The 14998-nt window shown below is 47.7% G+C and overlaps 1 protein-coding gene across 1 annotated transcript; it reads right to left on the minus strand.

The window, feature by feature from the left end:
• Window positions 1-1003: 1003 nt before the first annotated feature.
• Window positions 1004-14828, minus strand: LOC144170636 (transmembrane protein 164). Its single transcript, XM_077700558.1, has 5 exons — window positions 14446-14828; window positions 8602-8760; window positions 7907-8206; window positions 7252-7474; window positions 1004-4431 (listed from the first exon to the last, which is right to left on the minus strand). The coding sequence occupies exons 1-4, from the start codon at window positions 14665-14667 to the stop codon at window positions 7253-7255; spliced, it is 903 nt and encodes a 300-aa protein (XP_077556684.1). The 5' UTR covers window positions 14668-14828; the 3' UTR covers window positions 1004-4431; window position 7252.
• Window positions 14829-14998: the final 170 nt, after the last annotated feature.

Consider the following 14998-nt stretch of genomic DNA (forward strand, 5'->3'; position numbering starts at 1 on the left):
TCGTGTTATGGCCGTGCTGCATTTAATACAAACGGTTAAACGTTTGTTTACACTTGTTTCGTTTGTCGTAAAATGTCCAAGCACTCCGGCACTCCGCTGGCAGATCAGCCGGCGAGCCGACGCTGAGCAGACGACTCATCTCTTTGCCGGAAGTGCGTGAAAAAGTCGCCCAATAGCAGGATGTCTAGCTCATGACGAACATCTGGGAATCGACGATGTAGACATGTGAAGATGGCGGCGTCCAAAAACACGAAGGAAAGGGTGAGAAAAAAGCGACAAACTTTGCAACAAAAGTGTGAGCTTTCCGCTGCGCGTAAAAGAGTAATACTTGGCACAGATGACGTTGACGACCCAATCTAACGATTGCGCTAGTTCATTTAGTGTGCTCAAAACGCCTTTCAGGGCCCCTTTAAGGGAAAGGTAAAGTGGCTAGGTTGAAACGTGGAAGCATCAGTGCTGAAGGAAGTGGTCTGGAGCTTGGTGAGGCAGGACTCAGTGAATGGCAGATGCAAGACAGCGGCAAGAAGTAAAAGTGAGGCAAACAGTCTGGCGGTTTTGAGCGCACAGAATAAGACGACCACACACACTGCTCCTAATTTCAGTGTCTCCTGAAACTATAATTTGCTGATTGAAATTGACTGACTGATTGAAATTCATTTTATTGGCCCTGTTATTGAGCCTTGGCAATCTTGCTGCGTGGTTATGTCCGAGGTGCCGCGAATTTATGTCCAAACAGGTGCTGCGAATTTAACTTAGGTTACTGACTGAACTTATGACTTGACTAAAACTGGCTGGTTGTAATTGGATGATATAGACTCTTCTGAAAATGCAATAATGTATTACGAGCACAGTAGCACCAATAAAGCATTTGCCAGTATTTAGGGCAAACATGCTCTCCCTGCTTCGATGAAAATCGATTACTTTTAAGCTGAAAGAAAGCCGACCTCAGATACTTCAGCATCACTGCCAATCTGAGCACACAAGCAGAATCACGGAAACAATGTCACTTTTTACAATGTATTTATTGACTAGAAGGCCCTATCATGCAACAGGCGAATGTAACACGCAACACTTGCAGTGGCATCCCATTGTGATTCCTTGTAAAGAGGTCCGTACAAGTTTCCCAAGCTAAAAGAATTCCCACTGTGCATCTTGACCAGCAAGTACGGTGGTGTACACACTTAAGGTGGATGTGGGGATGCGTGCCAAACGGTACTACCAGAGATGCTTGCCGACACTGCCATGAAGCTCTCACAGATTGGCAGTGCACCTGCAGCAAGGCTATCTTGCTATCCCATGCACCATGTCATCAGAGTGCGCCTTCATCACGTACCATGTTGCGCATTGATTGCTGGCGTTTGGTTGATTGCTGTATCAGCAAGTGGCACTCAATTCAGTGCAAGCTCTGTCCATAAACAGCCGTGTCAATCTTGATGCAGTTTCTGCATCAAGATGAATGAAGCTAGCCTACCGGCAGTGACAAATCAACACCACCCTTTCCCCACATTATGCCTAAGCTCCTGTATATTTCACACGCACTCGATAATGCTTTGTACTGTCTGCGTACAACCTTCAACAAACATGGGCATGGCAATGTTAATAAAAGCATATGCTCACACTTAGAATATGGCTGTAGGTGCTGGAACGAGAGCATAAGGGTTCACATGACTGGCACTTAGGACAAAAACACACAAAAAAATCGAGGTTTCATCAAAATGCAACCTCCCCTATTAGTTCTGAGATTGAAGCCAACTTCAGTGTTCAAAATGTGGCACTGCAAAATAATTCAATTCCAAATTTTGTGGTTTTACACGCCGGAGCTACACCTGGTCTATAAAGTGCGCTGCAGTGGAGGTCTCCATGTTAATTTTGACCATGTCTGGATTGCAAACATGTGCCTCAATCTCGACACACAGGCATCTTCAAATTGAATGTGAATTGAATGTGAGAATTGAATGTGGGTCGTTGGGTTTCCCAGCCCAACACCTCAGCCACTCAGCCACTACGGCAGACTCGATTGTCAGGTGTGCAATAGTGGAAACCGTCACTGCAGCGAAAACACGAGTAACAGACGATGCGGAACATTGCAGATAACAAAAACGCTTCGGTGATACGGTGCACACGATCGCAAAACAGCCTCACAACACATGTAGTGCACATGATCAATAGCCTAGCGGCAATGCCGGGAAGTGTTGCGATGAATACAAACTGGTATGTGCTCCCACGTTCACCTTGAGCGTGGTCACCCCTATGCTGTCCCACATGCAGGCACACAGAAAAAAATAATAAAATGGCCATTTGCTCAAGTTTAACGTGACAATACCACCTCCATCTCTAACAGTGCTGGAATGTGTTTCACTGCAAACGATGCATTTTCAGTCAGTTAATTTGTGGTCATTCCCCAAAACAACCTACGTATACAGCACAAATTTTATGGATTATTTACTGTGGCATTTCCCATTCATTAGTGTGTGGGGGAATGTTTTGAATCACAGGGCACTAATAACTTAGCAAATTCAATATACAGTCTACGCTCGTTACAGCGGATCCGGCAACAGTGGACTTCCGGTTACAACAGACCATTTCTGTTGGTTTGTTTGGTCCCCATGCATTTTAAATGGAGTCCACTCCAATCATAACACACCCGGCTAGAGCAGACTATCGGCTACAACAGACTAAATTTCAGGCGCAAAATGTTTCGACTAAATGTTTATAGCGGACGTCTGCGGGGCCGGCACCCGATATGCTTTTTTTTTTGTTTAGTTTGGCAAGAAAACTTTTGTCTGGCAATATTGTTGGCAACTGGGTTGTTGGTGCAGCCAAGCCAAGCCAGTGCCAGTGGCCTTCGTTATTTTTTGTGTGACCAGCGGCATGAGCGGCAAGGTAGTAATTAAGCATAATTAACGCTGTCGAACGTGGGGAAAAACGGGCCGACATCAGCAGAAGTACATACATGCCTGTCTAGGCACACGGTCCACTCGACCGTAAAAAACAAGGCCGCTGCCGATAAATGCGACTCCGGTGAGATAGAACAACAGTACTATCGATCGAATACGCAAAGTGGTCCACTTGGAGTTGAGTCTGCCCTCGTCAGTTCTTTTTTTTATGTAATAAAGGACTTGGGTTCAGTGAAGTTCGGTCTTTATTATTCCCGCGCATGCATCGTTCCTGTTTTGTTCGGTGAAAAAGGTAACAAATGCTTCAAGTAGGGGGTGGTTCCCGTACATTGTGTAATATCTGCCGGTGGCCATGTGCAGTCCAACTGGTCAAACTTTCGATTTCACAGCTGCCAATCAGGTTATTTCATATCAGCTGTTTTAAAGACCAGACTAAAATCATAAAAAATGTGGAAGCTGCCTTGCGGGAATGTCGGGCAGCGATCCACGAATGGTTTCGGGGAATTCTGCCACCTCACAAAGAGATTTAAAAGAGCTTAGCTAATTCTGATTTTTGTAGCTCGTTAATAAATGCTCCTAGTTATATTCCTGCATTATTTTCTCAGCTTATCACGTGTTTTTACATACTTGACCACATGCGCTAGGCCTTTTCCAAGTGCTAGTGCTAAGCTTCAGAAACAGTCTTTAGGCGATCCTTTGCCCTTGTGCGAACACTGTGTAGAGGTGCTGCAGGTGTGCAGAAAGAACAAAGTGTCCATGTATATGCAATACCAGCCAAAGTACCCACTTTTGTGCCCCGGTCGGATACTGCTTGCTTTAACTGCAGCGGAAGTTCTTTTCTGGATTAAGAGGGTCCATTGTAACGGGCGTAGACTGTACTACTAAACATACCACAACAAGTGAATAAAAGTAAAAATAATATCGATCAACTTATTCAGCAACTTCGGTGGACTAAAACTACCACCACTGTAATAGACTAGCACAGCCAGCATTCAATTCTATTCAAGAATTTGCCATGAGCAAACTTTTATATCTACCTAAGAAACAACACAACGAGTATGCACTATGCGCCTTGCTTCCGACCGTGCCACCTGGGCCTACACGTCTCGTTTCGACCAGAACGCAGAGTCCCTTTGACTAACATGCCCCCGTGGCAACTTCTATATATGCGTACGCTGCACTGGCAATAGCTGCATACTTGCCCAAGCTGCCACTATCGTGCTAAGGGCTGCTGTGAGCGAGTGCCTTTCTTCAACAGATGGCACATAATAGCGGTGGTGCAGTAGTTGAGTATGACAGGCCGCCTATAAGGAAGTTTATCGTCTGAGTAGTCGATGCGTCATCTTGAGTAAGTGGCCTGACTAAGGGAGTACCCTCCTTTCTTGCTCTATTTTTCCCCTTCAGCGGGAAAGCAGACGGACAGTGCCAGGTCAGCTCAAGCCGAACCTTGCTGCCGCCAGCGCCAGGGGAGGGCTTGCCGCTGGCCACACTCCCAAGACTAGCTAGTGATCGCAGACTCGCTGACAGCATGCTCCTGCGAAACAGCCACAAGGTTGGCAGGCACGAGGTTAGTAGGCACTTGGCAGGAGGCCGCCGTGTCACTAGGAAAATGTCATTTCTGATAGCGTGGAATCCTGTTTGACAAAGCATGCTGGAGTGACCTGCTTGGCGGTAACCAGGAAAACATCATGCAACTTTACTTCAATCAAAAGGTTGCCGTGGCGAAATGGCATACGCCAAGCTAAGCGAAAACTGCATTTAGTTGAGCCAGATAATTAGGGGAGACACATACTAAATTATGCATGTTTAACAATATTTGGGAAATCTTGGCAAGTTGGTTCATGGTTCACAAAGAGGGGAACAGAATGACCGCTTGGGTTATCGGTAGCAATCACATTAGTCCTGTTTTTCTTTTTTAACTGTCAACAAATATATGTGACACGCCGAAAAATAAAATTTCAGTCGTAAGTCAGGGCTTATAGTTGTCCTTTTTCTTTGTCTTGTGCATCGTCCATTTGCGCTGCTCCCTTGTTTGTTATACCCCTGTCACACGGGCACCTTCAATGGCGATCGAGTCGATCAGGATAGAGCTCAATCCAGATCGGGTGCTGCTACACGGCGGTTTGAATCGCGATCAAGCTTGATTCCGCTCGAACTTAATCCTGGTTTCTCAAGCGCGATCGAGGCTTCTAAGCGCAATCGAACAAAAGCGGCAATACTCTCGTCCGCACTCAGTAATGGCACAGAAGGTGACAACTTCAACTAACGCCACAAATTGTGTCAAATAACTTGAAGCAAAAAGCGCGCGGTAACGTTTACACAGTTACGTATGCCTATGACCACGCGAAGTTACCAGACGCCGGCCGCAAGTACATCGTTAGCGCCACCTGACGTACACGAGTGCCACCGGTGCATCTTCTCAATCGTGATTGAAACGTGCTGAGTAGCAGCAGCAGTGCATCGAGCGCGCTTGAAAACTCGATAGCGATTCACTTCAATCACGACTAAAAGTGCCCGTGTGACAGAGGTATTAAAGGCCAACTGCACTCAAAATTTCGACCGCGCGAAATCACTGTTCCTACATAGTATGACTAAAAAGACCGCGATATACGAAGTATGACGCCTAAAATGTGCGTAATTACGCCGCAAGCGACCAGCAAAAATCGACGATTTTGAAACCGAAACTGGGCAAAACGCGGCCATTGCCTAGCCTGACGGCGGGAGCTGTGCGGACCGGCCGACGCGGCCGGATCGGCCAGCCAGAAGGAGAGTGTGAGCGTGCGCGTGCGGGGGTGTGGGAGGCGCGCGGAAAAGCGAGCGCTTGTCCCGCAAGCACGACACTACTCGTGCACTCCGACAGCAGCACACCGCGCAGGCATGATGTCGCGACAACATTCGAAAAGGAGAGAACCGCACGGTTAGCGAAGCCTCTTCACAGCCATGAAACCCAGGCGCACCGGCGCGAAATACGAGTTTCCTGGATTCTCCCGCTGCGAGGCAGGCCGATCGGCCTGGACGGCTGGCATGTCACTTCCGCTCAATGGCTGTTTGCGCGACACGCCGGCAGGTGCTTTGTCGTCTGCAAGGGCGTTATTTTGAGTGCCTGAAACTGAATAACCACGCATTGCACAGAGCTACCGGTCGCGCCGCAGTAGTTCTCATGGTACCTACTACACATTCTGAAGGCATTTAGCCAGGGTGAAATTTGAGTGCAGTTGGCCTTTAATCTGGGAAACCTGCTGCTTGAAATTTCAACACCTCACAGGTTGAGTGATTGCCCAGTAAATTTTTTAATGTTGCACACACCTGACATTAATTGGCACCTTAGCCAACAGGTGGTGCCTTGGGCCCCGATATTGTACTGGAATCGACAAATGACCCTACGCTGGCACTTTTAATTATTCCCGAAAGAATTTCCACAGCCCAAGTCATTCAAACAATTTTTTTTTGTAATTTATTGTAGGGTTCAAAACCCGCTGACGCAACACAGGCAATGAGGTGTGCCGCAGTGGAGGGCTCCGGAATAATTTTGACCACCTGGGGATCTTTCACATGTGGAGAAATCTTGTACACACGAGCGTTTTTACTTTTCCCCTCCATCAGAATAGCGGCCGCCGCGGCCGGGAATCAAACCCGCGTCCTCATGCTCAGCAGCACAACGCCTCAGCCACTGAGCCACCGCAGCGGGTAAACAAGTTACTATTAATGCGCCATGTTAAATGCCACATACTGCCAAGGAGCTCATTGTACCAGAATTTGCATCGGTCAGTGACAATTGGCACTAGTGTCTTTGATGTCACCCACTTTGGCAGCCCCTAAGTGTTAGCTAGAGAAGGATTGTTGATCCAGGGGGCCACGACTGCTGCAACAATTTTTAACTCCGGGGTTGTACAAATGCAAGCAGCGGAAAACCATTCCGCTGGATCCAGCCAGAAGTGGCATTCCATTCCGTGATAGGTACAAGACAGGCACTCCTGGTGCGATGCAGAAAGTTAATTAAACCGGTTGATATGCCATGCCCCACACCTAAGCTGACTTAAACGACACTAAACCACCCTTGTTTGAGCCAAGGGAACATTTAACTGTCAAGAAAAAAATCACGTGGCTTCCAAAAATTTTTGCACTGCTGGGGTTCAATCCCACACCGTTTGCGCCTAACCTGCGATTCTACCTCTAGGCGGCTACTCAGGATGAACAGCATAGTTCTTTTAGCAGTTGCTCAAAACAACAGCAGGAGTGTTGGATGTGAATCAGTAGGTGGTGCTGGGTGCTTACAGAAAGTGGCGGGCTCGTACCCTCAGGGGAACGGATTCTTGCCAGCCAGAGGCCACCACAGTGGCTCCTCGTCACTCACCCTAGGAGGCGTGCTTGTGGTTGAGGGGCTGCTGCTGCGCTGTGGCATAGCAGATGCGCAGGCGGGTGGCCTGCAGCAGCCACGAGCACAGCAGCGTGTGCGCCTTGCCAGCGACTAGGACCAGCAGGAACTGGTGTGCCAGTGCCCAGAGCCGGTAGTTGGGGCCATAGAATGGGTCGGAGACGGCGGGGCACAGCATGCTGTTCAGGTTCACCTGAGTCACCTGCAGCACGTGGGTACGACAGGGGATTGTTAACACGAGTGACGAGCGAGAACACGGCACGGCCACTGCGGCCCCCCAGTGTGCGCACTAATCCCCAAAGAAATTACGCAAGCTGGTTAAACCAATCCTGGTCAAGTAATAGCACATGACAAACCACAGGCACAGAGCACAGATAAGAGGCACTGCTACGGCACGTGGTGTCTTTCCACAGCAAAATGTCTGAGAAGAGGCTCCCCCCAATTGAGATTTACGACGACCTCTATGTATGTTGCCCAAAGCGAGACAGGCCTGAAGGCACGATTAGAATGGCACCAGTTCCTGCCTGAAGTGCCCAGCGTTTTGCCCCCAAGAGGCAACACTACGACAACTACTGCTGATCCCCCCACCCACCAGCAAAGAAGAGAGGAGAGAGGCCCAAGCACCAGCGCTTACCAGTCCCAGGCCCTGCAGGATGAGGAAGTGGTAGAGGTACTGGAGGGCCAGGCTCAGCACAGCCCAGCTGGGATCGAAGAGGGCCTCGGCGCTGAACACCCCGCCCAGGCGCAGCAGGTAGCACGGCACAGCCAGCATGAGGCCATGCTGTAGCCAGTATACCTCCCGCTCCAGAGGCAGCAGTCGCGTATTCAGCACGGGGAACAGCAACGCCAGCAGTGGGCCGTTCATCCAGTGCACGTGTACCCGGAACAGCGCCGTCAGCAGCCGTGACGTCGGGGGAGCCGCCAGCAGCACAATCTGCCATGTGGCCACCAGCACTTCACTCCACAGCAGCGCCAGGATCTCTTCCAACAAACTCTACAGCCCTTAATTAACTTCCCAGCAAATTCCCTCCACCCTCTGCCGACGTCAAATTTCCGCTCTCAACTCACTTTAAAAAATCAAAATCAAATCAATGTTCACTTACAGCATCTCATACAATGTTGACCACTGCAGAAAAGCTGCTGAACGCAGCTTGACAGTGCCAGGAAGACCAAAAATGACAGTCGCATTGCACACCAAATCATATACAATGCAGCTGTACAATGCTATTGAGCCCATCATGGAATGTCGCACACATGCCAAGCAACGGCGCACAGCACAGGAATGTCTCAAGTGTGTGCAAAGCTGAACCACGCACACTTACAACGTACCTGCAGCATGGTGATGACGTGACAGGGGTTGAGGATGTAGATGACGGTTCGTGTTGAGAACTTGAAGCCCACCTCGATGCCGAATACCATGCACAGCAACACCAGCATGCAGCGCTTTCCCCCCCGGTCCTCCCGCACAACCCGCGGCGCCGGAGGCACCTGCAAGGGAAAGGGATGGGTCGGCAGTGTAAGCAAGGAGTGCACTGAGGGCAACACCAGGGCTTCGAACAAGCTTTACAAACGCCCATGTTGTGACCAGCGCTGCGTTACAGTTACCCTTAAACAAAGCAACACCATATTTTGCTGCCTGTAACATGCTCACCGAGTAAAGAAGATTCAATTTTTTTCACAGTTTGGGGGTTTAATGTGGCAAAGCTACACCTGTTTATTAAGGCATGCCACAGTGGAGGGCTCAAGATTAATTTCTAATTTCAACCACCTGGGATTCTTTAACTCGCACTGAAACCTTGACACACTGGCATTTTTGCTTTTCGCCTCCATCTAAAAAGCGGCCACTGCAGCCAGGATGGAACCCATGTCCTTGGGCTCAGCAGCAACTGTGCTACTGCAGTGGGTGGTGGTGAGGTGATGTGGCCCAGCGTTAGGCATTATGGTGGAACTTTCACTGCACGGCCACAAGCAGGCAAATCCCTGCAGTTGCTAGGGATGAAAAAGAAAAAAAAAATCCTTTTGGAAATCTTTTCTCATTTTTTAAAATGGCGAGGGAGAATTTTTGAGTGGCAACTGCTCCGAAACCTTGAAAACCACAACACTGGTGCTTAGTGGCGAATGAAAGGCAGCTGTCCCAGCACCTTCAACAGCGTTTAGAAAAGTGTACAATATGAGCTCCACAACACACCCTTTAAACAAAGGTAAAAAAAAAATGGTACGTTCGAATTTTGTTTCGATAAAAAAAAAAGGGTGTAAATCAGGCAAACAAGCTTAGAACAGAAACTACGCATTCTGAACTTCAATAGAGCAATGGGGAACTGCTTATTATTACCTTTGAAGTATTTTCGACTGCAAGGGCACTCCATGCTGCACTGCAAATCCAAAGTACCACATTTTTCTCTCCCAACTCACAGCGTGCGTTTACTGAGATGGAGCATGTGGTGGTGTCATCTAACTTGTGCGATGGGCCTAGTGGCTGTTGAACTTGTTCAATCAAAATTGCTGACCATGACTCTACGGTACAAATCATAAAGTGCAACACAATGGGTGATGTCTCTTTCTGCTTCAGATATTCTGCAGTCTGCCAAATAAAACAAAACATGCAAAGAAAAAAAAAAGACAGTTGAAGTCATTTTTGCCTCGCTATTGCCCTCAGCTTTTTTTGCATCATAGGTTGCAACATCAAATGCTGGGCTTTGCAATGATAAAGTTCCCCGACCAATGCACATCTGCAAAAAACGAAGCATGACAAAACAAACAGCCGGCCACAACCGTGGCCTTTATTTTTCTTAGTGTGCTCTAATGACGAGCTTGCGATGGAAGGATGAAGAGTAAGGTGAATGCTTAATTACCATTCAGATGTTTTCAGGGCACATCCTAAAGTGTGCTCTCCAGCACTGAAGGTTGCAGGGAATGTTTTCATGTTGTTGCAAGTTTGTCAGCATCAATAAATCCTCAACAAACTTGATCAACAAGAAAAGCCCCACCTCCTGTTTCTGTTTTTTTCTTACCCTTGAGAAGTGTCTGTTAGGTACTTGTTAATGCAGCAGCAGAAAGCAAGTGCCACATATTCTTGCGTCAAACATTAAACTGCGCAACAAATATATTCTCAAAAAACATTTGCTTGCTGAGGACCTGGGACTGAGGCCTTGATTTCAGAGGGAAAAAAAAAAAATCCTATTAATGAATGTTTTCTCGTTCTCTCTTCTGTCGTAATTTAATATCATTAAAATATGCGTTGCAGTAAAACCAACTTTACAGCAAAAGCCAGCTTTAAAAAGAAGCCAACTTCACTGCTCTGCTAGTGTTCGCGTGGCAACAACATTCCCCTGTTCTCCTACCAATCATATACATACACTTGTTCGCTTTTGGGTAAAACTTGAGTTTACCCGATTCTTACACCCCAAACATGTTCCAGGAGAATCGGTTTAAACCCGATTTCTCCTCGAATGGATGTTTTCAAAGTAGCGACCTTCCCAGTCGTGCACTGATGATCGTTTGTTCTCAACCAGAATTTGTTGGCAGCAAGCCTGACAAACACACCCTCCGAACTCATTGTCATTTGAGTATTGGCATGACTCTACCCCATATTGGCATGACTACCTCAGAGAACAAACTAGAACAGAGGATATCATAGTTGAAATGAAGAAAAAGAAATGGACTTGGGCTGGTCATGTAGTGAGGCGAACTGACAACCGGTGGACAATCAGGGTAACAGGGCGGGTACTAAGAGATGAGGGGTCTAGAAGAAGGGGAAGGTCATGAATCCGATGGAGGGATGAAATAAGGAAATTTGGGGGTGAACTGTGGACCCGAGCAGCGCAGGACAGGAGCAGTTGGAGGTCAATGGGAGAGGCCTTCGTCCTGCAGTGGACCTGAGTAGGCTGATGCTGCTGCTGATGATGATGACTCCTCCACTCGCTACCTAAGGAGGCTGGCAAATGCTGCACTCATTGTTGTGCATCGCTAATGGAAGCTCCGTTGTCGAGGGAACTTTCTCCCAGTTGAGATATGTTCAGCGATCAGACAGGTCTCGAAGACCGACATCTTGAGCATCCAGACGATCATGTATGTGCACAAGGATGAGCGAGAAATCGATGACCATCTTTTTGTGAATACAATGTTCCATTCCTTAGAAGATATCGATGCTCTTTACTTTAATCATTTCTGATTCATTTCCAAAACAAATGCCAAATTTGGAACAGCATTTTCTAGAAAACCCTGAGGTCACACCGAATACCAGCTTGAAATGAACTCCAGTTTTAACGCATTAGAATTAAGAAGCCCATGACAACATCTAAAATAAATTTGGTGTATTAATTGGATATCTGTAGATAAAACCCGGAAAAACCCGAATTTCAGAATGGCCTTACTATAAAACCCGAAAATGAACAACCCTATGTAAACATCGCCTCATTCGTGCGTCCACAACAGACGTTCCTGATCGCTAGTCTGTACATAGGACATAGCATCCCCCCCCCCCTTCCCCTGTACCTGTGTGTGTGCATAACAAACCTCCCTCTGGCTTTTGCTATCATCTTTTGTAATAGCGTATATGGCCAACTGTTTTGTTTATTTTTTACTGTTTGCCATGCAATGATTCAAGCAATCAAATTTTTCACTGTATCCATCTGAAAGCTCTGCAAACCGGCGTGTAATTAGCAATTAGCACTGCCAATGTCATGACGGTCCTGTTCAGCATTATTCCTGTTTTTTTTTTAATGAACACTGATAAACGCACCCTAATCAGGATAAAAGCGCATCGCGAGGTTCATAAGTACAGTAAACAACTGCGCCGACGAGAGAGGCCCACATGTGATGTTGCACCGTGGCCTTGTCTCCACACCGTGGCCTTGTCTCCACATAGTGAACAAAAGGGAGAGAGATAAATTGAGGAATGTATGTGATGGAGGAGGGCCCTATTGGGAAGGGATTCGGTCAGTGAGAGCCTCCATAGTTGTTCTTCTGTGTAAGTCAGTGAGGTGTGGTCCTGTGGGTATTTGAGGCGTGAGAGGCGGTAATGAGTAGTAATTTCATTGTAGCTCAATAGGCTATCTCGGGCTGATCTGGCTCCTTGAGAGGCTACAGAGGTGGGTCACGCCCGGGAGGGGAGCGCTTGAGCTGTCGTGTGTGCCACCTTGTTACCCCCAAGCCCAGTGTGGGCAGGAGTCCAAATCAGCTCAACTTTGGTAGTAGGTGGGTTTTAAAGGAGAAGTTTTAGGGCCCGGGGTGAGATGGTACCCGTAGCATAATTTCTAATGGTTTTCGAATCAGAAAATATGATTGAGGGCGGTGGCCAACTTGCAAAGGCTACTGCGATTGTCGCCCTTTCCACTGTGACTGGTTCTGGCGTGCGGATCGTGAGAGAAGTGAGTGGTGGATTGTTTGGAGCATTAATGACTGCTGTTGCGGATGCATTGCAGCGTCAGTATTCAGCTGCATCGACATACACTGTGTCTGAATGTATCAGGTGCTTTTCTGCAAGCACTTGGGCCTCTGCATCCTGCAGCCCCAGTGTGCATCAGGGTGCATATTTCAAGGGAGGGGGCGGATTTTGATGTTAGCGTGAATTTCCAGTGGGATAGAAGTTTTGGAAGCTGTGATGATGGGTGCTTTAAGTTGGAGGCGTTGAAGCAGATGCTGTCCGGGAAGTGTTTTGGTTAGTCGATTAAGTTGGCCAATATGGTGGGCTTCTATGAGCTCCTGTGCCATGTTGTAGGTATTGGTCGCCTCAAGCCTGGCAGTGGAAGTGCTGGGTGGGAGTTGTAAGGCGACCTTATAGATTTTCCGTATTTCCGTAGCAGAGAATTAATTTTTGCCAGGCCCCCGTAAGTTGGGAGGAGGTGCAGGAGGGTGTAAGTAATGCGGCTGATGATATAAATTCTTGGATTAAACTTAGTCCATCAGCTTCTTTACCGCCGTTATTTTGGGTAGCAACGCATTTAATTAACCCGATGGTTTGAGTGACGTGAGAAGAAAGTTGTTTTATAAAAGTTCTGGAGCGATTTATAGGGAGTCCGTGAATTTTGATTTTTGAGACAATCAGTATGGGGGTTGAATCAGTGTAAATATGGATATTTGGACTACAATGTTGTATTTTCCTTAGGGGTAGAAGCAATAGCTCTGATTTTGCCGGGGAGCATTGGAGGCCAATGAGGGCAGCGTTCTCCCCTACAGCTGTCGCATGGAGGATTTCTTCAATTTCGGCATCACTGCCCCCCTTGGTCCAGAGTGTAATATCATCCGCATAGAGACTATGGTGATGATCAGGTATTCTGTTTATTGCTTGCGGAATTTGAAGTAGGGCTAAGTTAAAGAGTAGTGGTGAAAGCACTGCTCCTTGCGATGTTCCCATTGATGGTAGGCTAAATTCTTTTGTTTCTAGAGGGCCAAGGCGGAGTGTCGCAGTTCGTGAGGTGAGGAAGGCTTTAATGTAGTTGCATGTTGTTATGCTGGGGGAGATGGTAGAAAGGCCCTGTAAAATTGCCTGATGCGTGAATCTATCAAAGGCCTTTGCAAGGTCTAAGGCTACAATTGCAGCTGTGTCGGCCTGTGGTGGTGTGGGTAGGATGTCATGATGAAGTTGAAGATCAATGCCATTAGTTGAGAGCCCAGCACAAAAACCAAACATTGTGGATGGGAGAGAGTTCTTTGAATTACGAGTTTGAAGAGGCGAGAATGTACGATATGCTCTAGAAGTTTCCCTATGCAAGATGTGAGTGATATTGGTCTAAGGTGTTCAATGCTCAAGGGTTTGCCAGGCTTAGGAATTAAAGGGATGTTTGCGTGAGTCCACGTTTGAGGAAGGCAGGGTACCTGCATTCCAATGGTGGTTAAAGAAGTAAGTTAATGTAGCAACAGAGTTGTCCGACGACTGAAGCGCGGTTTAATACGGTACGGCTGTACCTCGCTGAAGCATCGTCTTTTGTTAAATAATTTATTACCCTACTTGGATCTTCTGGGTGTAACCTTTTGCGATGTGATCTGCATTTGATAGTTCCGAGGAGAGCGATCGAGCGCTAACAGAACTTGTCACGTGCTCAATTCAGCAAGCCGGCAATGTGCCTTTCCTGCTAGATTAGTTTTTAGCAATCACCAAGACGCATTGGCGGTGTACGGTATCCCAAGATAAATGCGGAAACCCCGCAGTGCACTACACCCCGTTTTACTCACCTGCACACGCCGGTAGCTCCACACTACCATCGTAGAGGCCCAAAGCACGGCGAGTACAGTCTCCCAAATTCGCCTCACGCCGGGCACGAATTGAGCGCACTCGGGTCCACCGTTGCCGGCTATGCTGTGGTTGACGCCGGCGTAGGCCCACTCGGCCACCGAGAACAGGGACACGGGCGTGCTTGGAGCCCAGGAACACGGCTCTGCTCGGGCGCTCGCCATGCTCCCTGCCCTTTTTACCGCTTCCCGCTTCCTTATTGTGCAGCTCCTACCTCAGTGATCGCTGCTGCTAGCGAGGCCAGGAGAGGCCACCGCGCCACCGGCTGGGCGTTAATCCTGGAATCGCTGCTTCCCATGCATGCAGCCAAGTAGCATAATGTATGGACATATGAGTAGCTAGTGCGCGTTATCAAAAAACTTTAGATTTTGATGATGATGATATTGGCATAGCACCTTTTTGTTGATTTTGGAAATCCCCCTCACACAAAAAGATCAAGCTTTAAAAATGGCTTCAAACAAACAAAAAAGACTTAATTTTGGTTTTTAAAAAAAT

This window comes from Haemaphysalis longicornis, unplaced genomic scaffold (genome assembly GCF_048455015.1).
Source record: "Haemaphysalis longicornis isolate Haplotype H1 unplaced genomic scaffold, Haemaphysalis longicornis Haplotype H1 scaffold_2, whole genome shotgun sequence".
Classification (NCBI taxonomy): Eukaryota; Metazoa; Arthropoda; class Arachnida; order Ixodida; family Ixodidae; genus Haemaphysalis; species Haemaphysalis longicornis.